The following is a 27,023-nucleotide window of genomic DNA, read 5'->3' as shown; positions in this document are numbered from 1 at the left end:
CATATTAATAGACTATAACAAAACCAGTGTATTCATTTTGGGTTAGAGAAAGTATTTTTAGTTTTCCAACAGTGGTATTACAACATGTGGTTTTATTAGTGGTAAAACTCTGATGTATGCAGCTACAGAAATGTTCTGAAGCCAGACAAGACATTCCGGGACTACAAAAAAAAAAGAGCATACTAAACGAAAACTGTAGAACTGTTGACATCCGGCAATACATGTGTCTATGGTAGGGGTCAAAAGTGCAAGACTGAATGAGGTGCAATGTGTTTGGAGACTTACTGTGATCCGATCACTTAAACCCTCTTCAGAGGTGGTCAAGGACACTTATGATCACATTAAATGTTTAGTGTGAACACTAATCATCTTGATGCAACTTTGACAGTAATGGACAACTGCCCACATGAAACACGTCACTGACATTGCATGTTCATCAGTGAATGCCCAAAGCACAACCAGTTCCCACCAATCTGAAGCAATCAGAGGTCTTGAGTTGGGCAAGTTTAAAATGGTGAGACTACACAATCATATATTTGGGCGAGATTTCAGTGAGAGAACATCTCCATCTAGCTAAAATTATGCAAGAAATCCAAAATCAAGTGAAATGAATTCGTATGATCAGATCATACAAGATGCATTTGCCAAGGACCAAATATGACACAAACACAAATATACTGGCGGATTTAAAAGGCTGACAAAGATTTTTTTTGGATATTTAAATGATCCAACTTGAGAAGAAAATACAATATTATAAATATTGCAGATTCATGATACTATTAGCAAGTCAAGCTCAAGCCTATTTATCAGCTCAAGCCTACTTGAAAGGCTGTAAGGTAGTTTAGTAGTTCTCAAAGAGCAGAGCTGAAGATACACTTCCAGGCTGAAGATTTACCTTACAAGGGGAGTGGTTTTGGAACTAATAGGCATGTTTAACAGATTAGACCAAAAAATAAAGAAATAAAAAATTATAAAAAATAAAAAAATACAGCACCAATGCCTGGCTTTCTGTCAATAGATAGTGGAAAAAACAAGAACGTTGCAAAGAAAAAATATAATTCTTTCCTACACATTTTTATTTCTTTCCTCACACACAAACCCACTTTAGTGCCTTGGTTTGAGCTAGATTAACCAGAAATGATCATGTGACAGTGTGGCTGGTTCTATTTCTAATTGGCAATTAGTTTCTTTATTGGTCTTTGCATATTGATTAATATGCTGAATAAATGGGAAGAGCTAGAAACCCCCAGAACAGGCCCGTTGCAGACACAGAAATGGAAAACTGTTGTAGACAACCTTTTAACATAATAAAATAATTTTGAATTTATACTTAGGATGTATTTTAAATAATCAACTGTTTGCGCTGTGAATTAAGTGTTGATCTTTCTTAACGCATATGTGCTCTACACAGTTCATACTCCTTGCTGTTATAAATCAATTAAGTCTCATGTGACAAATAACACGCCCTTCATGAAATGGTTAGGTGTGCATGATCAGAGAAAGCACAACAATATGCAGTGCATAGGGTTGCCAGGACAAGGACTGGGGAACAGTGTCTCAGAGTAGGAGACACCTACTAGCCAGTATGCATGTACCTGTATCTGATCCAAGACTAGCCTCTCAGTCCTTATTATATTCATCAGTTTAAAAAGGAAAAACTGAACCCATGTCAACGTACTTGTTCTGAGAATACATGCAGACAATTTTTGTGGAAACATCAGATAAATGAAATAATGGAGCAAATGAATGTGATCGTGTGTGATACAGGTTTGTGACAGAGGTGAAAGTGTGCAGCTACCAACAAATGTTGTGAAGGGAGAAAAGCTATTTAATATATAGAGAGAGTATATACAGACAATTCACATATCTGAAAAAGAATCCAACATTTAAAAAGCATTCCAAAATCCACAAATCTGACATAACCATCACATCTACATAGATCATCAAACAGAAAACAGACAAAGAAAGCATTCCCAGAGACATTTACCCAGTTAGAGCAAACAGAATATATCACACACATACATCATGGGTCACTGCTTGCATAAGAGCCAAAAAAGAAAAAAAAGAGGCTTTTTCAAATCTCTCTTTTTTGTGCCCGTCTCATTTCAGTGGGTACCAAGTAAAAAGTACCATTACCACAATAACAGCATTCCTCTTTCGATGCTCTGTCAAAAGGCAGCAAATACTCTATTTACCCTGGACAGAGCTTGAAAAACAATTCCAATATGCAATGCCTGAAACAAAAGCATGAGATAGCAATGGCTTATAGATTACGCTGTCTCACAGTGGAATGGGCGAATGTTTGAGCCATTTCATTTTTTTCTGCCCTAATGCAGCCTTCTATTTCAAAAGAAAAACCTGTGTCTATGTCGGGTTCAAAGCAAAGATTGATATTCTAATATGAAGGTAATATTCTCAACTACTGTAATGCCATTTGAGACATGGAAAAAGTGTGATGCATCAAGGCAAGTGTAATGGCAAATAATGCCTGCTTGTTTTTCACTCCAGACGCATTCTATGCTGTAAAAAGAAAGGGGGGGGGGGGGTCTTTGTGTGCAAACATATCACCAAAATGCAAAAATAAAGGCCTCTCCTCTTGCTGGCTTTGCTGTCTCTGTGGCAGACAGTACTTTGGATTACACAGGAAAAGATAACCTGAATACGAGTGACAAAGGAATACATTGCAACTCCAACACTGCAACTGGCAGGTCAGAGGTTTCTCATATAATAACTTACCAATCGAACGTACAGTACTTTTTTCATGGATGTCATGGATTACCAATGACATTGTTTCAGGGATTTCCAGTCAGAGTTTTAACATACGTTAGAGTGAAAGGAGAGGGGACTTTGCCTTACATTACTGATTTACTTCCACTTACAGAAAAAATAAAAAGTGGTCCAAAAAGCTTTGACTCTTCCCTACTTATAACAGCCCATGTAAACATATCCAGTTAAAGGTAAGCAAGTTGCTTGGGCTCTATCAAAATCCACTCAGCTGATTCTTGCCACTGTCAAACAAATTTTACAGTTCAGCTTCATCTGAGAATGACTAACTGCAAAAACAACAATAAATCTTACTTGCTCAAGCTCTGAACTTTATGGTTATCAGGAAAAAAAGCAAGCGCAACGGATGGTGTCTGAGCCTTCAGATGCAGAGACGCTGTTTCCAGATGACAACGGCGGATGCTACAATTCGTCTTTCTGCCTAGCTAACAAAAGGGGAGAACAAAAGGAGCACCTTCAAAGGAATTAGTCGCAAATCTCACGGAACAGGTGAGGAGTGCTCGCCAGCCTCCGCAATTAGGCAGGGGCCAAAAGGTACAACGCTCCACGGAGAGGAATAAAAGATGAGCTTGTTTAAATATTCAACACCCGGTGCCGACAGGCTCTCGGCATGCAGCACAGGTGCGTGAGCCCGACACAACTAAAAGTTATTTTGTTCTGCCAGGCCGGGTGCGGGAACCCAATCATCGGAAAGCCTCTGGAATCACAATGGCGTGATGTCACTGGAATGACGATCTAAAGGAGGCGAGGCAGGGACACTTATGCAGCTAGTTTTGACCTACAGAAATCCGATAAACAGCAGATGACCACTCTGGGAGTCAAGGAACCTTTTTAAATACATAATAAAAAGAGAAACAGAAGTATGCCGGTCAAGAGAGGAACGTACGATGCCAAAAAAACAAGTTTAGCTCATTATAATCTATTCTCACGATGCCTGCAGAAGCTTAAACAGCAACAATTGTAGAGCACACACACCCCGATTTAGCAGATCACTTAGCTGGTTAGTTTTTTTGTGCAGCGTAACTCACTCAGTTAATTACAGTGTGGGAAATCATAAAACGAGGAACAGAGCTGTTTTCTTACAAATCACAGAAAAACAAAACAATGAAATGTGTGATTTTCTGCTTTATACTGTACTTTCTTTTGATGTTCACAGATGAGCAAAGCATACAAAATGGGATGCACTGATGATTTACTGTCTAGTAGGAACAGTTGCAGCTTAGGGCCCATCACAAACTCTTTAAAAATAGAAAAGAAACTGAACTGAACTGAAAGTCGAATCACAAAAACTCGCCGGTAGAGCATGTTGCAAATGGGCTACACACTTACTTTGTGTGTAAAATAATGAGTAATAATGAGTTTTCATTGTACTGTGCCCCAAAAACACCCAGTCACACCCACATCCACAACATGTTCCAAAAGCCATTCTGTTAAGTTATGGAACACAGATTGTCATTTGACTGTATTTGCTGTTTCTCTGCTTCTTGTTTTGTATAATTCAATCTCATGCCTTCAATATCCGTTTCATCTACGGTAAATGACCAAGGTAAGAGTCCAAATTATGAACGTAACCCTGGGAGAAGTTCACAGAAAGCAGGATAATTGCACTGGCTCGGGGAGGTCATAGAACATAAGAACATAAGCAGAGGAACGCTGGTCTGGATAAGCAGATTACTTTGAAAAAGACAATTATTGTTCTGCAACTACTGCCAGGTTAGCAACATTAAAAAAATAAATACATCCAATATGATTTGTGTAAAGCTAAGGCCATCAACCCAGTCCTCCAAAGACCCTTGGTTACATTTCTCTTCTGCATTAGGCCCCACAACGTGACTCAAGGGGTATAGAAATAAGATTAGGCTGGTGCGTTGTGGGCTGGACCTAGTGAACAGGGGGATATTTAGGAACAGTTTTGAATAGTTTTGGCCTAAATGAACTACATTAGATGCTAAGGAAACTTGTACAGGTTTACAGAACAATAAAACACTGATACACATTTGATTGCAAATGCATATCAAATTTAAACAGCAAATTTCTGATTGCTTTTTACACATCCACACCCACAAAAAAAGTGAGAAAGACATCATTAATTAGCTATATGCTACCTAATTTATATATTTATTAGCGCAACAAGTAGACACAAAACTAAATAAAAGATAAAGTGCACTAAAAAAATTATGGGAATTAGTGGTGAAATGTACATCTATATGAGTTCATAAACTGAACACAGCAGGTTGGGTGGTGGTGGGTGCATAGATGTCCGACCACTCACCGCGCGTTTTGCTGGACAGACGCTTGCGCTGGTTGGTGGAGGTGGTGTGAGGGAGAAGCGTGTTTTGCTGGTGATTGCTGTCAACAGGACTGGTGGCTATGATGTTATCCTTGTACTTGCTCATTAGGGACAGTTTTGTATTGTCATTCCCTGATGGTAAAAAGGTTAATATTAGGCAGAGAGAGAGAGAGAGAGAGACAAAACATAATACCCAGCTGCAGAGCCTCTACATAAAGCCATAGCCTTCAGAAGAGTTCCTTTAACTAGTGTTTGGTAGGTCTTCTCCACCAAGTGTCTTCACAGGCCAGTGACTCAGAAGATATAACATTCTGTCACTCTCCATTACGCAACATTGCCAATGAGCCCATCCCTCAGTAACGTGCAACTCGCATGACAAAGTCAACTGCCACTACAGTTTTTTTATTGTATTATCCAAATTAGTATGGCAGCATGAAATTACTCTACTCCAACATATCCTTTTGGGAATATTTATAGCAGCCTGCTCTTCCAGGCAACCATCAACATCATTTCACATTCAATCAAGGCCACCATTTTGAATACTGTGCATCCAATGAACCTGAACAGCCTCTCTGCCACTAACTCTTATTGCTTTTAATGGCGTTTCAACTGGGCTCTCGGCCGCACAGAGTACCACACAATGCCATGGATAATTTACTACACATCTAACAAGTTCCATTATCGTAAAGTTTTATTTTGTAACACATGTGAAGTGACCTTTCTTTAGTATGGGTAGAAAGCCTACCTAATATCAGAATTTTATTTTTCATGGTTGCTTAATCTTTTTAAAAGATCTTTTTTAAAAGATGAAGTGCATGACCCTATTATTAAAAACCCTTTAATGTTTTCCAGTATTAGAAAATTAAAAAACAAAGTGAAAAGAAACCAAGTAGACTCATGATTTACTAAATAGGTAGATCAATACAGATATTAAATGGAGGGGGCTACTTTTGCCCAGGAAAAGTGGCTATCGTTTGTTCTATCAAAGGGGTTTATAGCTCTTCCCAAAAGCACTCATGAATAGTTTTGAACATTTCAAGCTTGTATGCAAAGGGAACGCACCGGGGGTGAGGTCCATGTTTGCCTTGTCATTGCATCCCTGCAGTGAGTCAAGTGTTCGAGTCACCTGACTTGCAAAATCTTCGCCACCGTTCATGCACTCACGCTGAAGGTGGTGCCTCAAGTCGGTAATGTCGTATTCATAGCCGTCCAGGATCGGTGTTTCTCGGATGCTAAGAGTACCGCTTGAGTTATGGCCTTGACCACGCGAGTTACGCAAGCTCTCACGTGCCTGTCCTCCCATCAGCACTGAGGGGATGTAGTGAATTTCGTTGGCAGCTTCCGCGCTCGCGCTCTTCTGGGGCTGTGGCACACGTCGCCGCTTGCACCATCGCCTGCGTGTGTACAGAATCAGCACCAGGCACAGGATGGAAAGCAGCAGCGCGATCATACCACCCTAGAGAGGATATAACAGATAGAACAGCAAAGGAAAAGAGAGAAAGATGGGAAGGCCGAGAAAAAGAGGGTAAAGAAGGGGGGGGGGGGGGGGGGGGTAAAGAGGTGGAAAAAGAAAGAGAAAAAGAGCCAACAGAAGCATACGATTAACAGACTGACAAAAGACCCAAATGACTTCAGAAACAGAAATCCAGTGACATTTCCAACTGGGGGACGGGTACAGTCCCAATCCAAATAATGACCGAGAGTTGAGCCTCAAAGAGAATGCCTTAATCTCTTTTCTTTCTTACTGGGTGAGCAAAGCAGTTCTACACATAGTTTGCATAAGTTGTTTGTCTACTCTGCATAGTCAAGGACGATACCAAATGACACCTTAACGTAGGTCACTTATGTTTCATTTGCATGCACAGTGGAAAGTTGTGAAACTGCCCTAATTTGTTTTGTATTGATTACAATTCTGCAGCACTTTCAAATTCATTACATCAGTTTCCTGGCAATGCACGATATGAAGTTAAGTATATGACTAATTATAAACTAGAGACATGTTGAGAAGAGATGGGTCAAGAATAAAGAGAATTTGTGAAAGGATGGTTTAAGTTGTCACAAGTCACAGCCAAAAAAAAAGTCACAGTAGTATGCATCTACTGTGTGATCATCTGCTAGGATCTATTGGAAAGCAATGGGTAATTTACACACATTAAAGAGGCAAATGGCAGGTTGTTGAAAAGTGGATGTAATGACCCACAGTGTCCAACGGTGAGAAAAAGATACTGAATGCGTAGCTTACCAGAAAGCTCCGATACGAAAACCATACCAACACCACAGCCATATATAGCTCTGGAGTCAACAGCTAATCACTTTTATCTAATTTGATTTTCTTCAGATCTGTCACTCTGCATTATCCAAATAAGCAGCTTACAACTTTATGGTGTAGAAAATTAGGTAATGCTATACACAGGAGTTACAGGAGATTTCAAATTAGAGCAGACAGCACAGAGCTTTATGAAGGAGTGCTATTAAAGCCCAACAAAGCATCAGAGGCTAGCAGCATGAGTGCATGTAATCCAATTAGCTAAAGTAAAGATCGAAGGCATGGCTGTCAAATTTGTTAACAACTTTAATGATCTGTTGGGTGTGTTGTCTGCACCAAGGAAGAATGCTATGATATTCAACTGCACATCAGTAAATCCCATGACATTTACATAAATAACATGCAGAAGAAGAGGGGTTATGATTATTGATCGCTGCTTCTCATTATGACAAATCAAAACAAGGATTTCTCACTGTGCATTCACTTTAAGTCCACAAGACCCCCAGCATATGACATCACTCCCCTTGCTGCAGGCAACATACAGGTGGATTTCTTTTCTGTTTATTCTAGGTTTCTGCAATATCTAAAACCAAAAGTAACCAAGAGTATTGACTACATCACCCCTTCTGCCCCCTCCATGTGTAAACACACACAGACCACATACTTTATATGTTATCTTTAAAACTTTTTTTTATGTACTCAAAAAAAAAAAAAACTTATTTTGAAAGTGCATTTTTAAATTCCAGCTGATATGGAATGATGGCTGTCTTGCATTTAAATGCCACTCAGAAAAGTATGTATTGCTGGCAAGCAAAAATAATAATAATAATAATAATAATGAGAAGAAGAAGAAGAATGCGAAATGCGAAAGTCTTGCTATTGCGAAATTACTCAGTTATGTTAGATTCTCAGTTATGAATATAGCAGTATCTGAGTGGTCTGATCGATTTTTACTTCTGTATAAATGCTGTGTTAAAGGAGTCCTTTGATGTGTTTAAATACTTATGGGAATTTTATTTATGCTGTTCAGTAACATGAAGTTTCCCCAGTAACATAAACCAATCATAAGAACAAACTTATTAAATGTAATAAACCATGCCTTTAAGCCAAACGGTAATTGATGTCTCTCCAGTTACATACATTTTTAGTTCATATTAATATTAGCTTTACTAGTAGTGCACAAATAAATAAAATGTCTTTAGAAGTAAAAACAATATGACAAACATATTTAAATCAGTAAATTGAGTGTGTACCACAGTGTGTACCTTGGAAAATTCCAAATGCCTTAATGTCTGCAAAAACGAAACACTCCTGGATTACAGGAACATCATAACCCATATCACAGCCAGTTTGAAGGGCAAGTAAGCATGTTACTAATTCCAAAGTGTTTTGAAATTTCAGCCTAGAAACTATGGATGAATGCAGAAATAGACAATTATCCTCTACATTTACAGCCAAAATCCAGAAAAGATATGTTTAATCTGTGGCCAATCTGAAAACATTTTGATTAAGGAAAGTTCAATGAAAATTATTAAAGTTTTCAGTATGTTGCTCTTCTGTCAACTGTTCAGTCATTGGACTAACAAGGTGTTTTATGTGGATAAGGTACGTGGTAAAATCCTTGGGTATCTGTATGAACTGTTTAAATATTCAACAAAACAGAGGGTTACTTGTGTGTTCTCAAAATGAAGAGATGATTAAAAATTTTAGATGCGAAAAAATTATTATTAGGTATTATGACTACAATCAATATGTATTTATGTAATATTTTGAGTTTGAACTGTCAATAATCATAACTTAATTCATAATGTCTGAATATTTAAAAAAGGAAGTTTGTCTTTTGCCAAATGAGGCAGTGTCAATGGATTTCATGACCTCACAATTGTTTTTTTTCCTTAACTTTTCACTTCATTTTACCATTTTATATTTGATCTCAACTGAGTTACACAAGGCAAACAAAAGGCATCATGATAATATGATGATAATATTACCATATTGCCAATAGGGATGCACCGATCCAATATTATAAAATTACACTGCTCAAAAAAATAAAGGGAAGACCTAAACACAATATAACTCCAAGTAAATCAAACTTCTGCGAAATTAAACTGTTCACTTAGGAAGAAACACTGATTGACAATCAATTTCACATGCTGTTGTACAAATGGAATAGACAACAGGTGGAAATTATTGACAATTAGCAAGACACTCAATAAAGGAGTGGTTCTGCAGGTGGGGACCACAGACCACTTCTCAGTTCCTATGCTTCCTATGCTGATCATTTGATCACAAATGTTGGTGGTGCTTTCACACTCGTGGTAGCATGAGTCGGACTCTACAACCCAGACAAGTGGCTCAGGTAGTGCAGCTCATGGATGGCACATCAATGGAGGCGCTACCAGGAGACGTGGAGGAGGCCGTAGGAGGGCAACAACCCAGCAGCAGGACCGCTACCTCCGCCTTTGTGCAAGGAGGAACAGGAGGAGCACTGCCAGAGCCCTGCAAAATTACTTCCAGCAGGCCACAAAATGTGCATGCGTCTGCACAAACGGTTAGAAACCGACTCCATGAGGATAGTATGAGGGCCCGACGTCCAAAGATGGGGGTTGTGCTTACAGCCAAACACCATGCAGGACGCTTTGCATTTGCCAGAGAACACCAGGATTGGCAAATTCGCCACTGGCGCCCTGTGCTCTTCTCTTAATTTTGTGTGTGAGTATTCAAAGAGAATATTTCATTCATTCAGATCTAGGATGTGTTATTTGAGTGTTCCCTTTATTTTTTTGAGCAGTGTAGCTGGATCAGGTATAGGATAATTAGGCCGATCCATGGAACCGATCCTTTCACTTTAATTTGTTGGTGTGAGACTGCACTAAATGTTTACATGTTTGCATGTTTGATTACTTGTATTGAACTTGTATGTTTGACCAGGTTACTTATTTGATCTCAGGTGCAGCTGCTATATTTTATTTTGAATTACTGCATATGATAAATATTTTAAAATAAGATTGATTACTGTTTGTGTTTGAACCACATGGTGAGGTCTACGGTTTATTAATTCAACAATGGTACCGGATTGGTATCGACCAATATGCAAAGTTTATGTATCATAATTAAATAAACACACAACAACTAAGCACTAAGTCGCTCTGGACAAGAGCCATTATTATGTGGCACTTAATATGCACTGGAAAGTTGATTATACTGACTATATTTCAGGTCGGTGCATCCCTAATTGCCAACCTATACCTACGTTGTGATCTAGCATCCTTCTGCATCCCTGACTTGTGTGGCAATGAAATAGAGGTTGCTTATGCATGGCAGATGGAACAATTGATTGATTGAAGAGACTGGATTAAGGTGCATCAATATTACATACATACATACATACCATACATACAACTGGCCTGTATGGGAGCAGTGCAAAGAAGAAGATACATTCAAGATGGCGGTATATTTTGGGCAAAGTTCAAAACACTATGTCTGGCGCAAGCCTAACACTGCCCAACACTATAGGGTATAAGAGGTGGCATCATTATGTAGTAGGGATTCCTCACTGAGGAATGGGCATCCTGTCAAAGGTGAAGGATAAGTGGATGGAGCCAAAGCACAAATCCAAACACCACAGGGGCGGGTGAACAACAAAAAGGTGGTCTACAATGCCAAAATCTAAATCTCAACTGAATTAACAATTGACTACCCACTGCACTAATAATAATAAAAATAATAATAATAATAATAATAATAATAGAATACAGTCATCCAACCAACCTGAAGCAAACCTAACAAACAGAATGTGAGAATCACATAGCAGAAACTCCCTAGCAGAAACTCCCTAGTTCTTACTACAGCAAAAGTTCTACCAAGCACTAGTCTGACTGACTGAGTACTTTAGAATTGTACAAGCAGCATTTTCAGCATTTATTTATTTATTATCAAACATTAAGAATCTGTAAGTCCAGTCTACAACATGGATGAAAACTCAAACAAAGCATGCTGAGCAGCTTATATAATCATTCAAAATCGTAATTGAGGTAAAATACAGATTTGAAGTCATTTCTCCTGCCATTTCTTGTGTGTGTGTGTGTGTGTGTGTGTGTGTGTGTGTGTGTGTGTGTGTGCACGCACACATGTGTCTTACAGTGGTTCAGAGGTTTCTGCTATTAAAGAGTGGGTCACTGCAGGACACTTTGCCTTATAGCTCTTTATCTGATCTAGGTGCCATCAGTAGAATAAATGCATGTGGCAAGAGGAAATGGCCTTTCCGTTCCAGGGTGTGTGTGGCCATAAAACAAGGTATTATCAGCCACTTAAACCCTGAATGCCTGCTGCAGTGGAGAGACCACAGGGAAAACGAAGGGTAACATTGGGTGAGTTCATAAATGTCCCACTGATGCATTTCCTGGAGTACTTGACTCTAATCTGATCGGAAATGTATGCAGAGAAGGCAAACAAGGACTTACACAAATGATGTGAATGTTGTTCCAGGTACTGTGATTATGAGTGTAACATATAGTTACAGTCCAAAAATCGATTTGATCCAAGATACTGTGTTCACGATTCTCACATTATTTTGAACAAAAATTTAAATAAAGAAAAAAAATTGACTACCCATGATACACAACTTCCTAATATGACTTGAGCTTGGAGGCGTTGAGTGTGGCATGCCATGAATGTGATGAGAGGGGATTGTGGATTGGTGCTCTTTTATAATTACCATTATCATTACTCCAATTGTTAATGTTATGCTAATTTTTTTACATTTTGCATTGCAATATCAAAATGTCATGACCCATAGTTAAATCCTTAATTGTGACATCAAGTTTTAGTGTGACACTGTATTTTTTCCTTGAAACACACTAAATACACAATGAATCATTTTATGCATAGTGAATGCTAAAAAAAAAAATTGATGCATTTCCTAGTCTAAAAAATCTAAATATCTAAAATTAAATATAGCACAACTCTTCCAGGAATACAAAGAAATATATAAGTATGGGTCACAAAATACACTTTTTGTTGCCAGTATCTAAGCTTAAAGATAGCTTTCGAACCGAGCCTATTCTCACTTCAGAGTGGAAAAGTAAAAAAAATAAATAAAAACAACAACTAAGCACTAGGTCACTCTGGACAAGAGCCATTAACTTAATATGCACTGGAAAAAATAATGTTCGATTATATATAGCTGTGTTATGTTACACATTTAAACACCATAATAGCAACTTTTTTTTAGAACACATAATAAATAACCATTCCAGGGCACCATCTTTACAGCCAAGATTCATCTTTCACAGCTTTTAACATTGCTTGCCCCTCTTTCCAATGCTCTTAGCCATTGGTCACATTGTTGCTTTCAAGAGCCCTGGGGAAAGAGACTAACCCAAAGATACATCACTTTCCTACCACAGCTGCTAGCAGGCCAGAAATCCAGATCTTCAGTGCACATCTTTGTTTAATAAATGAACTAGTGCACTCTGAATGTTTAAAATTCCTAGGCTTGGCATAAGCAGGTGCCTCTAAGAAAACAATGGTAAAAGAGAAACCAGTAGAAAGACAGCATGGATTTTTTTTACAGTTTTAGCAGTTAAACAGTTATACCCAACAACCCCCTAAAACATTCACACAATCACTTTACATAATATTAAACTTAAAACAGGTTTCCCAGAACCATAGAGCCATATCAGGAAAGGGAAAACACCTCTCACAGTGAAGTTCTACTTCACAGAGTATTTGTCAACTAACTCCCTGGTCTATTGACTTTCAGCCTATAAGAAAGGCATTGATTTCTGCTTTATTGCTTCTTCTGCTCTCCTATCCTATTCCTTAATGCCACCCTGTCCGTTTCCTCCGAAACTCGACCCTCTCTAATTCCCAGAAGAGTGGGAAAATCATAAAGAGGCTGCACTCTGGAAGGGAGAAAGAACCGTGTGTTTACTTAAAGCAATGAGGGCTACAGATTCCACTGGCAGCGCTATGTGCCATTTTGTAGGCTGAGGATGAAGAAAAAAAAAAGAAAGAAAAAGAAAGAAAAGAAAAAGACTTTACATTCACACAAACACAAAAAGCTGCACAGAGACATTTATCCAAATTGAGCCCTGAAAAGAAACCTACAACTCGCCAATCAGTTTCAGACTTTCAGTTTGTTTCGGTAGATACAACAGCTAGGTTTTAGTTCAAAACTACATCCACAGGATTTAACATGGTAACCAAATTACAATAACATTTCAAGTTCTTAAATCATTTCTGCAATATGGCATAATTGCATTAAAGAGGTAGCGATTCCTCAAGGATGCATTAGTAGAATCAATACAGTAACTATGTTAGCCTCACATCATCTGAATAGGGCAGAGATTCATGTGATTATGCAGACGGAATACAAATAAAAAAATAAAATAAAATAAAATAAAAAATAAAATAAAATTCACTTAAAAACCTGCTTTGTGAGAGTTTTTGAAAATACATCCAGAACAAATAGAATAGCTCATTAATGCTGCAGAAAATGGAAAATCTTATGTAGGTACCCAAAATGTGATCAAAGACAGTACTACAATCACAATGAAGATACTAATAGTCACTCAAATGTTTGTTTTGTTTTGTTTTTACTGGGCTTGTGTCCATTAAAGGCCTCTCTGGTTAATGGTAAAGAAAACGAAAAAGACAACCCCTCATGTCAACAGCTTCCTGTTTGACAATGTCCAGGTGTCGCAATACAGCAAAGTAATGAGCAAAATGCTATATGCGTTTCACCAGCCTTCTTTCTCTTGCATTTACAAATCACAGCAAGGGCACAGAACAGCTGAGCCAGCCCTCTAAGGAGAGATGAACCACCAGGGAGAAAGCCGACTGGCGTCGGATGGGGAAAGAGGGCTGAAGGGATAGAGGAACACTGCATGGACATAATGGCCTGCTGAGGGGTGCAAATTGCAGGTTGCGAAATGGTCAGCCGAAATAGAGGGGAGGTACATCAGGGACACCTCCCAGTGGAGAACACAGCCACCACAGAGAGAACAAGGTTGCAAAAATGGGTGAATACCAGGGCATGCCACAAAGATTTTAGAAACCCAAAAAAAAGCCCAAAGGTTGCAGAATGTGAAGGAGGGGGAAAAAGACACATGTGCAGTGGGTAACACCTCTCTCACATGCATATGTGCCTACATACTCACCACAGCCTGTGTACAAAGTTCACTCCTTTCATCTTGTCAGAGCACCCAATATCCAATTTACATAGGCATAAAAGTGGACTGTCTTGGGCCTTAAGGACTGAGAATTACAGCACTAACATACCCTTCTGGTCTGACCAGTACTCCACTGTGACTCACATCTATATTATAGCTGTATAGCTTATATGTATTCATTATTTATGCATGTTTAAAATTAAAATATAAACACTATTAAAACTCTCATTATAATTTTACCAAATGTGTAATTTATTTATGCATCATTATTTTTTTGTTTACCTTGATTTTGTTATATAACTAAACTGTAAACAATGCCAGAAAATGTGCCGTGCTATCATTAGGATTGGGTGACATTGACAACACAAAAAAAATTGAATATTACGAGAAACGCACAGCCTTCGGCAGTATAAAAGTACAGTTGTAATAAGCCACTCTTAACCTGCAAAGGCTTATCATTTTCTAATATGCTATAAATAAACAAAAAGAATCAATCCATTTGTCAGTATTCAAGGTCAGTTTTAAAGATACTGTGGATTTCTGCCCATATCGCCCACTACTAGGAGAAACAAAGAAATTGTGACTATTTTAATAGCCTACTTGGTTTACATTCTGCAACTAGAAACTGATTGCAGCAATGCTTCCAGCACTAGCAGCAACAGTCCAGAGAGTTACATACAATGAAATGAGTGAACTCTTGTTGGTTTATAGGATATTTTAATAATCTAAATTAATTGCCAGATGTATTGCAAGAAAGGGATATTTAACCAAATATTAAGTGTTAAGTTAATTCATTTTAAGATAAGATTGGATCCAGTACATTTGCTCACCTAAAATTCACATATCTAGATATCTTCACAAACATATCTAGATGTCAATAAAAGTTGAAAATCAGATCTACTGTCTCATTCATCTTTTGATCTTTTTAATCTTCAAAAAATGGCATTGTTATTACAATACATTTGGATGAGACTGTATATGTATCCTTATTGTGAGATTGTCAGATGACTATGCAGCAATGTGCCCGTTTGTTTTGTTTTTGAGTATTGGCTTAGCAGAAAAAAAGTCTACTAACTGAAGCAGAACATTTGATTAAGTGTTCATTAATTTAAAAACTTTATTTTATATTTATGCCAACTATCTATGAATTAAGCTTACTGCTAATTCCCTGAAGAGTTGTCTGATATATTATCTTACATTGGAAAACTTTCATTAAAGCAAAAAGAAATTAAAACACCAATGAACATTTTAAAACATTTTGGTGGAATGTTTGTACATCATCGTGAAGGACCCCACTCATCCCTCACATGGACTTTTTTTTACTGCTGCCATCTGGCAGAAGGTACAGGAGCATCCGTGCCGTCAATGCACAGTTCTGCAAAAGCTTTATACCACAAGCAGACATCTATGTACTATGACTCATTACCTCTACTTAGAATTGAATCATATTTATTGTATTTATTGTACTGTCTTGCACGTTGCACTTTCGGCAGTCTGTCCTGTACTGTATTGTTTTTGTCTGCACTGTATTGTTTTTTGTTCTCATTTTGTTCCATGTGGCACCCTTGTTCTGGAAAAAAAACTTAATTTAATTTCACTGTGTACTTCTACAGAGCTTAAAATGACAATAAAAGCCACTTGACTTGACTCGACATGACATGGTTTCACCACTGCTGAACCAAACAACCTTTTTTGTAAGATGATCATTAATGCCCAAATAACCCAATAATTAACCCAAATAACCAAAACAAATAAATAAATATAATCTCCAAAACAAACATATAGAACACAAACAAACATTCTTGCCATAAAAGGCTATGGCTGGCTTTTTTTCCAACACACATTTGGGGGGTGGGTGTTTATCCATCTGTGAACCCAAAACTGTGCCCTGGTGAGCCCGCAAGCCCAGCACTAAAGCAGCCCTGCCAGACTGCTGGGCTGAGAGTTCACCCTGCTGCCCTTGCCACCCCCATACTAGGGCCAACAACAGCCACAGACCGGTGACAGGTGTCGATGGGACCAGAGTCACCAAGAGACACTCAGGGAAGCATCATCATTTTTGGAAGGGGCAGGGCTAAGGACCAGATCACCAGCAGCTCAAGCTGCAGCCACGGCGGTGCATGGTGCCAGTGCCATCTGTCATTAAGGCTGGCTGCCCCTTTGCCAGCACCAATCTCTCTTTTTCTTCACTCACAATAATACACGCTCTCACACTGTGGGGAAACTGTTGCTCTTGCTGAGCAACCTAAGGGCAAGAGAAAGAAGTGCTAAGCTCAGAAATGTGCATGGATGTGAATGTTCTATGTGGTCTGCTTTAACAGACAAAAAAAGAAGTAGATAGCTGAATGTCATTAGATACTTTTACATTCACCAAACATCTAGACGATACTATCTGTAGATGATACTATAAATAGAATTGATCAGTGACATTGTTAATAGCACAGAAAGACCTGGCATAACTGAAGACATTTACTAAACAATATTCCCCACTTACAGCTCTGAAAGACAGGGAATTGAATTCACAATAAGTGAGACTAGGGCTGGGCAGTACAAAATGTTTTTCATATAGTCATAATTTCCACAGTGTGCAGTCTTACATGTGAACAAATTAAAGGAGTTCTGCTAATGAAGCTTAGCAGGCAGCTGGATTTGGTTTGTTTCCGGCAAACTGAAAGAGTTTAGATTACTTAAATCTAAGGGACTAGTGCTGGAGGGACTGCAAGCAGAAATCAGACCCGTTCTGTGGTGTCGTAGCCTGCAAGTTAACACTATGTTGGCTTAGCTAGCAAGTTACAGATTCAATCAATGCCACAGACCACCTCTCTGATTCATGTCCATGACAAATGTACATCGAAACACAGTTTTTGTAAAACAGATCAATGTGTGGAAAAAAATAAAAGAACATGCAAATCACCAATTTAAATGTTAAATTTAAATGTGCACTCATATCAATCATTTTGTCTTATACAAAATTGGTTCTTTATGGAAGCAAAAATGGGTCTTTAATGGCATGGCTCAAAGAACCCTTGCAACAGTTTTATTTTTAGATTCTAACTGTGTGTGTTTCCTTGCCAGGATGAATTGCCCTCCTGTCTCGTCTGATGCTGGTGTAAGATCAATGTTGATCAGGTGTTCCTGCTTGTCTGCCCTCCAGAGCAGCTTGACTCACTCTTTTCTACTTACCCTCTTGCTACGTAAAAAAAACGCACCAGCATGCCCAACCTTGCTTCCTCCTGATAAGATTTACCCATGTACAGACTTAATCATTTCTTACCACAGCCCACTTTTCACACAAACGCTATATCTACTAATATACATTGCTGTGTTTTTCCTCATTTATTTGCTTTTGTTGTGTTGGTTGTTATTTAATACCTGGCATCAAAAAGAGGAGGTCAGTTGAAGTCTTGGTTTCTCCCAACGTTTCTTCGACTTGCTCTTAGAGGATTTTAACTTATTACTGTCACCTCTGGCTACTAGGAGCTTAGACAAAGAACTATAAAGGCAGGCAATCCTGATTGGAGCCTCCCATTAGGAAACGAGTAGGACCAGCCCTAGTCCTATCCTAGACTTCACCCACACTTACCACAGATACTTGCAGATACCTATCTAGAGCTTGAGACACTTTACATAGGCTGCGGTGTTTCAGTATATGGGTGTGAAGTCTCGGTTTTCCCATGAGTTCTAAGCCATGTTCGTGAGTTAACTTGAAATAGAACGTTGACAGAAACTGGGGGACAATTTTGAAATCAAATATCTTGTACATCTATGTACATATGCGATGTAGCTGATACTCATGCTAACACAAACACTCTGCTCTGTAGAAAATAATCTACCATCAGTCTGAAATATTTGTCAATTCTAAACATCTGCAAGTATCTGTTTGTACCAAGTATACACAAATTGTATTGTTTAATCAGGTTCCAAAATAACTTTTGGAACAGATTCCGCCACAGAATGGTGAAAGCAGTTTAGAGATAAGACATCAAAAGCTATAATCAAGTTTGTATGATGTCTAAATTGTGTGGTGCCCTTCAAAAGTGACAATCATCATCATTGCTTTGAGAAAGGATCATGATTTAAATCCTGTTCCTCACTTCAGTGAAGTTGTGACAAATGCTGACTTTCCATGCATTTTCCTTCTTTAGAATACTAATAACTCTCTTTGTGTGAATATCAATGTCAGAGTCAGTCTTTAAGATAGTAGGCTCAAACTCTCTTTGCAAGTAAAGCATCATGCAAGAACAGTTCACAAAAGAAGTTTGCCCATAGCTTAGGGAAATCAGGGGCTTTGCAAAGGAAAAAAAAGAAGAAAAAAAAAAAAAAAAAACACTGTCTAATTGCCTGATACTCCACATGCACAATTATGGAATCACTTTCAGGCAAACTAAATCCAAGATTAGAAGTACCAATACCCCATTCTTTTTATCTGTTAATACAGCATTTGTATCAGTTTCAGTCTCTAATAAAGTTTTCTTAACTTCCTGCCAAAACTGACTGCAGTCATCATTCCAACTTTAATTAAATAACACAGCTGTCTAGCACTCAGTGGTTTAAACACTAGACAAAATGAACCGCAAATCTTTGCATGTAAACTATTAATTAAATATGACTATTACAATACCGTGTTTGAGATTGGATATAGTGTTTGCAAACATAACACTTTTGATCAATAAATTCTGACACCCCTAATGAACATACTATCCACTCTCTGAACTGAAAATATAATTATATTTGATTAATATTTGTATTGTTATTGAAACAGAGGTCACAATGAATACACTAAATCAAATCACACTGCCACACACAGCATAAGGTGACAAAGTCAACTGCAATATAAAAACAACAATCTCACAAACTCACAAATGTCCTCACTTCCTTGTCTGTAAAAAAAAAAAAAAAAAACACCTGATGACCACTCTCACACCCAGAGTTGTGTGTGAACTGTGTGAGCAACTGCTACCATCACAAAAAGACCCGATATGTGTATCAAAATTTCATGATTAATGAACCCAGAGAAATGGTCCAAAATGACTTGTAATTAAATATTGTAAGTTAAAGTGGTCATCAAGGAGGTCTTAAATTCTATAAAGTTCTATAAATTTGCCATTTTGAAGATACAAGGTTTTGGCATAACAGTGACAATATATGTGTACGGTTTTATTTTGTTTAGTTTTTTCTTCCTTTCTTCCAACAAGCTTCCAGTGACTACTACTTGATTTAATTAGCTATTAAAATTTAATATTTTTATTTTGCAATATTTTTTATTTATTTTCCACAGTGCATCAATCCAGGTACATGCTACACTCACAGCCAAGACATAGTATTTTAATGTGAATTTGCTAAATTTATGCTCTCATACTCGCAATAAATTACTTAAATATGTCCACAATACTTTATTTTAAAAATTAAGTAATCAGTTCAAAAACAACCAAAATTCAAAATGCTTTATAGAAAATTATTATTGTGTTATGTCTTGGTGCACTATGAGCCTGTTAATACCAATCAAATTCCAATGAACTGCCATTTTTCAATAACAGTCCACATTGCCCATACCGCATGCTGAAAATGCTTGGCTATCTTCTTAGTAAGCCTTCCCATTATGATGGCATTGATTACTTTTGTTTAGATTTTTTCAGTTAATTAGAAGTGTCCATGTTTGTTAGTGGCTGCAAGGACACTGTTGATTTTGAATATTTATATTTCTTTTTATATCAAAGACAGTACTAACTGTGCATTGGGATTTGGTGAAGAGATTGTGATTTTTAGTTTTTTGCAATGAATAAATAACAATGTGTAATTTAAGCAAACTGCTCATTTACTTTTTAGTTTTAGATAAATACAGAGTTTAACTAAGAGTAACTAAGTATCTCTTCCCTATGCTGTAAGAAATATATTTCTGATAACACATTTCTTAAAATATATTTCTGATAACACACTGTGAGGGAGAGTTTTCAATATCTGGAAAGCAGACTCTCTAATGAAGTGAATCAGTAAGGGACATTCTTCTCTCCACTCTGTTCCCACCCCAACTCCTCCTGCTCCATTGACCACACTTCTCTTCTTTCCTCACCCCGAGCCACTGCTAAAACCAGCCAAGAGCATGCATACCATTACAGAGATGTGAAGAATGCGGAGCTCCTCCTCTGCTGTGTCGCTGGCTGGATCCTCAGTAGCAGTCAAACCGGGCAGATTCTGACTTCCATCTTGATGGTGAATATGGAACAGCAGGGTGCCATTCTCCAACCACTGCTGCCTCCAGCGTACCATCGGGATATCCTCCGAATTCCCTGAGATCTCTGCCAAAAAAAAATTAAAAATAAAATAAAAATAAAAAACCCACAAGCACAGTCCATTACAGCTTACCATTACTGGAAACATTCATTGTAATCTCACGAGTGTGTTGATTATATCAATCAATATAAAACGAAATGTGACTTGTTCCTAATACACTTTAGGGCCCATTAATCAATCATCACTTTAATGCTACAGACAATTTGGTTATTGTTGCTGACCATGTGCTTCCTTTAATGGGCACAATTTTCCCATGTTTTAATGGGTACTTCTAAAATGAAAATGGACCTTGGCAATAAGTTCAGTGTTCTTCAGCGTCTTTTTCAGGTACAGAATTCGAATGCAACACGATACCTTTTGAATGTAGCAGAACAGGAGATTCACAGAATGAAAGTGCACCTGCAAAATCTGCAGAAACTGTGTGATGCAATCATGTCAACATGAACCAGAATCTTAAAGCAACATCTTATGTTTCCAACATCTTACTGAATCCATGCCACAAAGAACTGAGGTTGTTCTGAGAGAAAACTACTCAATATCAGTGTGGGGTTTCTAATAAAGAAGTTATATAAATAAGTGTTTTTTTTTGTCGGTATACATTCATGTTAAGGATATGGATTCATTAAACTATTTTATTCTAAGAAAATCTTTCGGAAAGTCTTGGAAAAAAGACACATTCAACATGCACATGTATGGCTAGTAAAAAAAGTCTCTGCAACACCAAAATACACAGGACATGTTAGTCATACATTATTCAGTAGTCTCTAAACATGTCTGGGGATATCAAAGCAGTCTCTATGGCTTTTAGACTCTCTGGGCGCACTTCAGACGTGTGGGTGAGCTGTCTAAGCACTGTGTGGTTTGACTGGAGGAAAACAAGGCAGATGACTGAACATGGTAAAGACGAATGTATAAATACCCAGGGCAAATGGAAGATGGTAAGAGAGACATCAGAGCATCCAACCTCTCAATGTACAAAACAGTTCTGAAGTCACCATGGTCATATTCGTTATTGTGTATGGGATGAATGTGCACTGAATGGTGGGAAGTCTGCACTGTTAAAAAAAACATGGCAAACACTATAATGTTGTCACATTATAATATATCAACAAGGGTTCTGAAATTGTAGGATATGGGCTCTTTAAATAATAATCTGTTAAATAAATATCTGTAATATAGTATCTGGGGTCAATGTTTGCTTGTTATCAGATTTCAGAGCATTTCAACACATATAAGCATCTTTTCTATAATGTTATAATGTATGTTACTAAGACTGTAAGGATTTTTTTGTTAAAGTCATGCAGTGAGTGTGTCGCTGTGTTTAGTGTTATACAATATTCAAATTGGCAGAATGTTAGGTTACGAACATGTGAAACATGTGGATGGGTTTATATATGCAAACATTTATGTTTGCACTCAATGCAAGAAATATCAAGCATATTCATTTGCTTGATTGGAGGGAAAAACTTCTCTTGACAAAAGCAGGGTAGAGATGCCAGCCCTCTGTTCAACCCATGCAAATGATGACACTAATGTGACTCTGCATATTTCGTCCCAAGACTCCCACGGGCCTGTTTCGCTGTGACACTTTTATTAATGAAGTAACATGCAGAAAAAAGAAAAAAGAAATGCACCAACAAAGCCATATTACAGAAAACAATTACTGTGTACTCCTTTTCTGTGGGGCAGGGTTCTTTCCTATGCTTACTGTCTTTGCCATTTTGCTCTGAAATGTGTGCAATAATCAGACAATTTCGATTATCTTGTAGAGAAATAATTATTTAATTATTAAAGTGTGAATTAATTAAAACTAATTTAAGAATTCACCAGCCATGTTTTAATTACTACTGGTGGAATAACTTGACTCCTTTACCCAGGCTCATTCAGAATATCATCATCATACTCTACAACATCCACCACAGAAAAGAGAAAAAAAAATGTTCCAAGAAGGAGATATGAGTGCTTCACATATCAGGGCAAATTCATGATACTTTCATGTAGATCTATTGTAACTATCCTATTTTATGAACCTGGCCCTCAGTCTGCATTTATTCACTCAAATAATTGGATTAAAAAACCTTCCAGCTACAAGCACCGATTGGTGAGTTGTGATTGGGTTCACACCTGCTCAGGGCAATACCTGGAAGTCATTTGAGAGTCAAAGCATCAAAAGGGAAACGTTCTGATGTACCACATGGCACAATAATTTCAAATTTTGTGGCAACAAAATGGGCCTCCTCAAGGACAGGCCTGTGTCTTCGCATCAGAATAATGATGCCTAAAAATCTCCCCACTTCCTTACTGCCCTTGGGCGAACGGCAGAGGCATTTCTGTTCTCACTTAATGGCCATTTATTATTTCTGACTCTGTGTGCTCAACCCAAAATAACTTTTTTTCCTTTAAATCAGTACATCCTCTCGTGACCTAATGATCACATGGCCTGTTCTTCTTCAGGCCAGACTGAGGAAGCAGTATAGCTATATCATTTAGTATTTCCATAACACTCAGCAAATGCCTTAACCTTCTGACACAAGCCTGGAGAGATTCTCAACAGTAAACCCTGGCTTCCTCTTGTGAAGGACTTGCAGCTTGAGAGCAAGGGGAAAAATGCTTCTATTACAATAATAATTACCGGAGTCAGACAGATGAACTCAAAAAGATTTAGAGAAATTGAGCGGGAAGATTATGAAAGCAGCTCATAAAGAGCGACTGCAAGCAGTCCTAAAATATGGCAAACATTTGCCTTTAGATTTAAAATGTATGGTAAAATACTTGACGTATCCACTTAAGTATCATACAGCAACAAGCATTAAGAAAACTACATTTGAGAGACCCTTTCCCCCCCACTCTGAATTTGGGGATGTTTCCAAGGAGAAGGCTGTTTCACAGCAGGCGAGAGGGCACCACATGGTGAGGAATGTACAGAGCAACCACGAGAGAGAGAAAGTAAAGGCTGAGTTGAAAGTGAAAATTCCTCTCACATCCTAATGCAGTGTCAGAGGTTTCCCTCTCTCTCCCTTTGCCTCTTCTTCTCTTTCTAATACTGTGCTTACATAGAAGATATCAATATAAATGTCTGCTGCAAGTTAAATATAGCTGTTTATCCAGACAAACTATTTTTTTTACATCATCTGAATGTTTATTTTGTTATCTAGAAAAAATAATAATAAGGTGTAGCAAAACATCATATTACAATAAGCATTCCATTAAGATTATGGGCCATCTAAACATGATTATATCATACAGTTCTACAGATTTTTTAGTTGCACTTTCATGTCTCCTGTTCTACCACAATTCAAAAGTGTTCTACTGGATTCACATTCTGTAACTGAGAAAGCCTCTGAAGACTCCTTCTCACATTCATGAAAGCAGGTGACTTACCTTCATGACATGATGCATTATTGTACTGGAAGTAGTTCTTTGAAAATTACTTTAAAATAGTGTCCATGAAAGGGATGCATATGGTCTACTAGCATATCTGGCACCAACAATCACGCTCTGCTCAATCACCAAAATCAAATTTTGTCCCCATTCTGATGGTTGTTGGTGAACATTCTCTGAAGCTCCAATATATGTATAAAATGTTATGCATTTCACTGCTGAGACACAATCAGATGGTTAGATTTCTGCATGGATGTGTAGGAATACAGATCTTAATTAAATTAATAAGTGTATATTAGGGTTCTACAGTAAGAAAAAACGTTAGTGCCGAAGAGTACAGTTAAAACAGACAAGATCACACAGAAGTCTAGAAGTAGGTTTTCCCCTTATACTTTCTAGAGTCAGTACTTTCAGCAGTGGTGACGGGACTGCATACATTTTAGGCGGGTTAGTGTGAACATAAACCATAACACTGACATTAGTAATGTGAATAATTTAAGTCATAATAATTAAAAAGCAATGTGACTTCACTGTTGAAAGTAGAAGAAGCCTGTTTTAACCTTCTACAATCTAGGAGTATTACATGCTCACACACAAAAACAGTGGGAAAAAAAATGTTCTGATGAGCTTTTACTGAATGTTTGATCAACTCTGCACTGAGAAAGCATCTTTACTGGCAGCGTGCTTTTAAATGTCTTCAAACTACAAATGTCAAATTCATAATTTGAGAAGGTTTCAAACATTCTGGAGAGGACACCACATGGCGTCTGCACAGCTTTCAGTAATCACAGGACAGAGAAATAAACATCCAAAAGGGAAAGAATGTGTGTCCCTAGAAGTTCAAAGTTTACTTTTGCAGCCTTCTTTAAAGGTATATTTCCTCTGATGGTGCCAATTTTCCCTCTGAATAAGAATGCAAGACTGAGCAATCAGTCAAAGTCAGACCTGCTTTACCAACCTATCCAACACTGCAAACATTAAGTGCAATAGCTAGCAAATGGTAATTTATTAAGGTTTCAGAACCATGTTTAATACTGCATGTTGGCTGATAAGCAACATGAAGAGCATAACAGACAGGAAGAGGCAAGTTGTCAAGGTCAAGAGATTGCAAGTACTTTCTCCATATAATGAATCACCTAGAAGAAGCGTTTAGTTTGTTATTAGAATGTAAATTAAGTGACACATTTTACTGACTAGTGTATTCAGAAAATAGTTCGTCAAGTAAAATTTGTTCAAATTAATTTATAGGGATAATATATACACCAATCATAACAATAAAACCATGTGTAAGCTCCCCCCTGTGCTGCTAAAACATCTCTGCATCAAAGCATGAACATGAAGGTGTCCTGTTTTATACAATTCCAAGACGTTAAGCAGTAGATGCTAAGTCCTGTTCAGATGAGCCTTTGGAGCCCCTGACTCTGTCACCAGGTCACCGGTTGTACTGACCACTCAACTAGATAAAACATCAGCGGCAAGCGGCATGGGGGAAAACTGCCAAATTATGCCGGACTTAAGTCATTTATATTCACACACACACACACACACACACTCACACTCACATACACACCTACACACCTACTATTTACACACACATGGTAAATATTAGAAGTAATTCATGCGGCCAGTTAAAGCTAATAAGCTGCATAATTCTAAGCTTTTTTTTAGGGCCCGGTCTCAAGGTAAGGGCTGCATTGTGTAATGCAGCTACCAAAGTGAGGCAGTTCAAAAGGAAACAGAAGTGCAGGTTAACACTAGCAAAAAAAAACAAAAAAAACAAATAACGTTCCCTACCTTCAATGTCACCTGCTATTTTTCAGCCACCGGCTGTGCTGAATATTGCACATCACACTGGCAAGTGAGTTATCCTCTGCTGAGCTTAGTTCAAGGTTTGCTGGTTCATCCACTAATGTACTCTGAGTAGACAGATCCACCCATACTCAAAATGTCCATGGAAAAATATATTTGTGGTGAGGGGTCTCCTTGAACAATACTGGTCATGTCCAACAGTCATTATTCCATCCAACCATTATGCAATTAAATAACCTGCTAGACATACAGATGCTTGTTTAACATGATTAAGTAATTTGTGTCAAACATCTTGTAGTTTCCAACACCCCCAAAAAGAGCCAAATTAGTAAATTAACCGCAGTGTATAGAACAGACAAATTGGAGACACTGAATATCAATTAACTGAAACTGAGGCAAAGCTCTATGCTCCACCAGAAGATCATCATAACTAGGGATGTCCCAACCCAGTCTTTGTTTTAACCACAGTGCTTATCTTCAAGACGCCATTAACGGACACTATTTCCAGCCAGAAGCAATATGAACGTTCTCAGACCTTATATAGTGAAACATAGACATAATATTTAACTTTCTACAACAATTGAGTTATAAACTGTAATAATATTAAGCTTTAAAACTGTAAAAATAGATGATTTTACTTTTTAAAAGTAATTTTACTTCAGTGTTAATGTGGCTGTTTTATTTATTCACAAAGATCAGATCGGTTTCGGACGGATAAAAAACTTTAAAGTGAGATTTAAAGTGTGGGGGGTTGGGGGGTGATAACTGAATTAGGACTTCCCAAGTTTCACCACACACAGTATGTGCTGTACGTAGAAAAAAAAAAAAAAAAAAAATCATCATGAGTTATTATATACTAGCGTATAAAAAATGCTTCCCTGGTGAGTGTCAGTGTTGTACACATAATGTGTGAAGCAGAAATAGCTACAGTCACAACAAACTTATTCTGTGTACATGGTATATGTGTATGTGGGAAATCTTTGGCAGCATAGAATTACACTGATTTACATTTTAGCAAATGTCAATA

General features: G+C 37.8%; 1 protein-coding gene across 2 annotated transcripts in view; it reads right to left on the bottom strand.

The window, feature by feature from the left end:
• The window catches only part of astn1 (astrotactin 1), a 195,982-nt gene that overhangs the window by 132,557 nt on the left and 36,402 nt on the right, over nt 1-27,023 (bottom strand). For both annotated transcript variants that reach the window (XM_072688243.1, XM_072688244.1), the window contains exons 2-4: nt 20,624-20,811; nt 6,137-6,530; nt 5,057-5,206 (exon numbers count right to left, since the gene is read on the bottom strand). In XM_072688243.1, the coding sequence (XP_072544344.1) occupies nt 5,057-5,206; nt 6,137-6,530; nt 20,624-20,811 (732 nt within the window). The remainder of the gene's footprint in view (nt 1-5,056; nt 5,207-6,136; nt 6,531-20,623; nt 20,812-27,023) is intronic.

Source organism: Salminus brasiliensis, chromosome 9, assembly GCF_030463535.1.
Source record: "Salminus brasiliensis chromosome 9, fSalBra1.hap2, whole genome shotgun sequence".
Taxonomy (NCBI): domain Eukaryota; kingdom Metazoa; phylum Chordata; class Actinopteri; order Characiformes; family Bryconidae; genus Salminus; species Salminus brasiliensis.
Note: the sequence above shows the minus strand (reverse complement) of the source record. Positions and strands in the feature narration are given on the sequence as shown.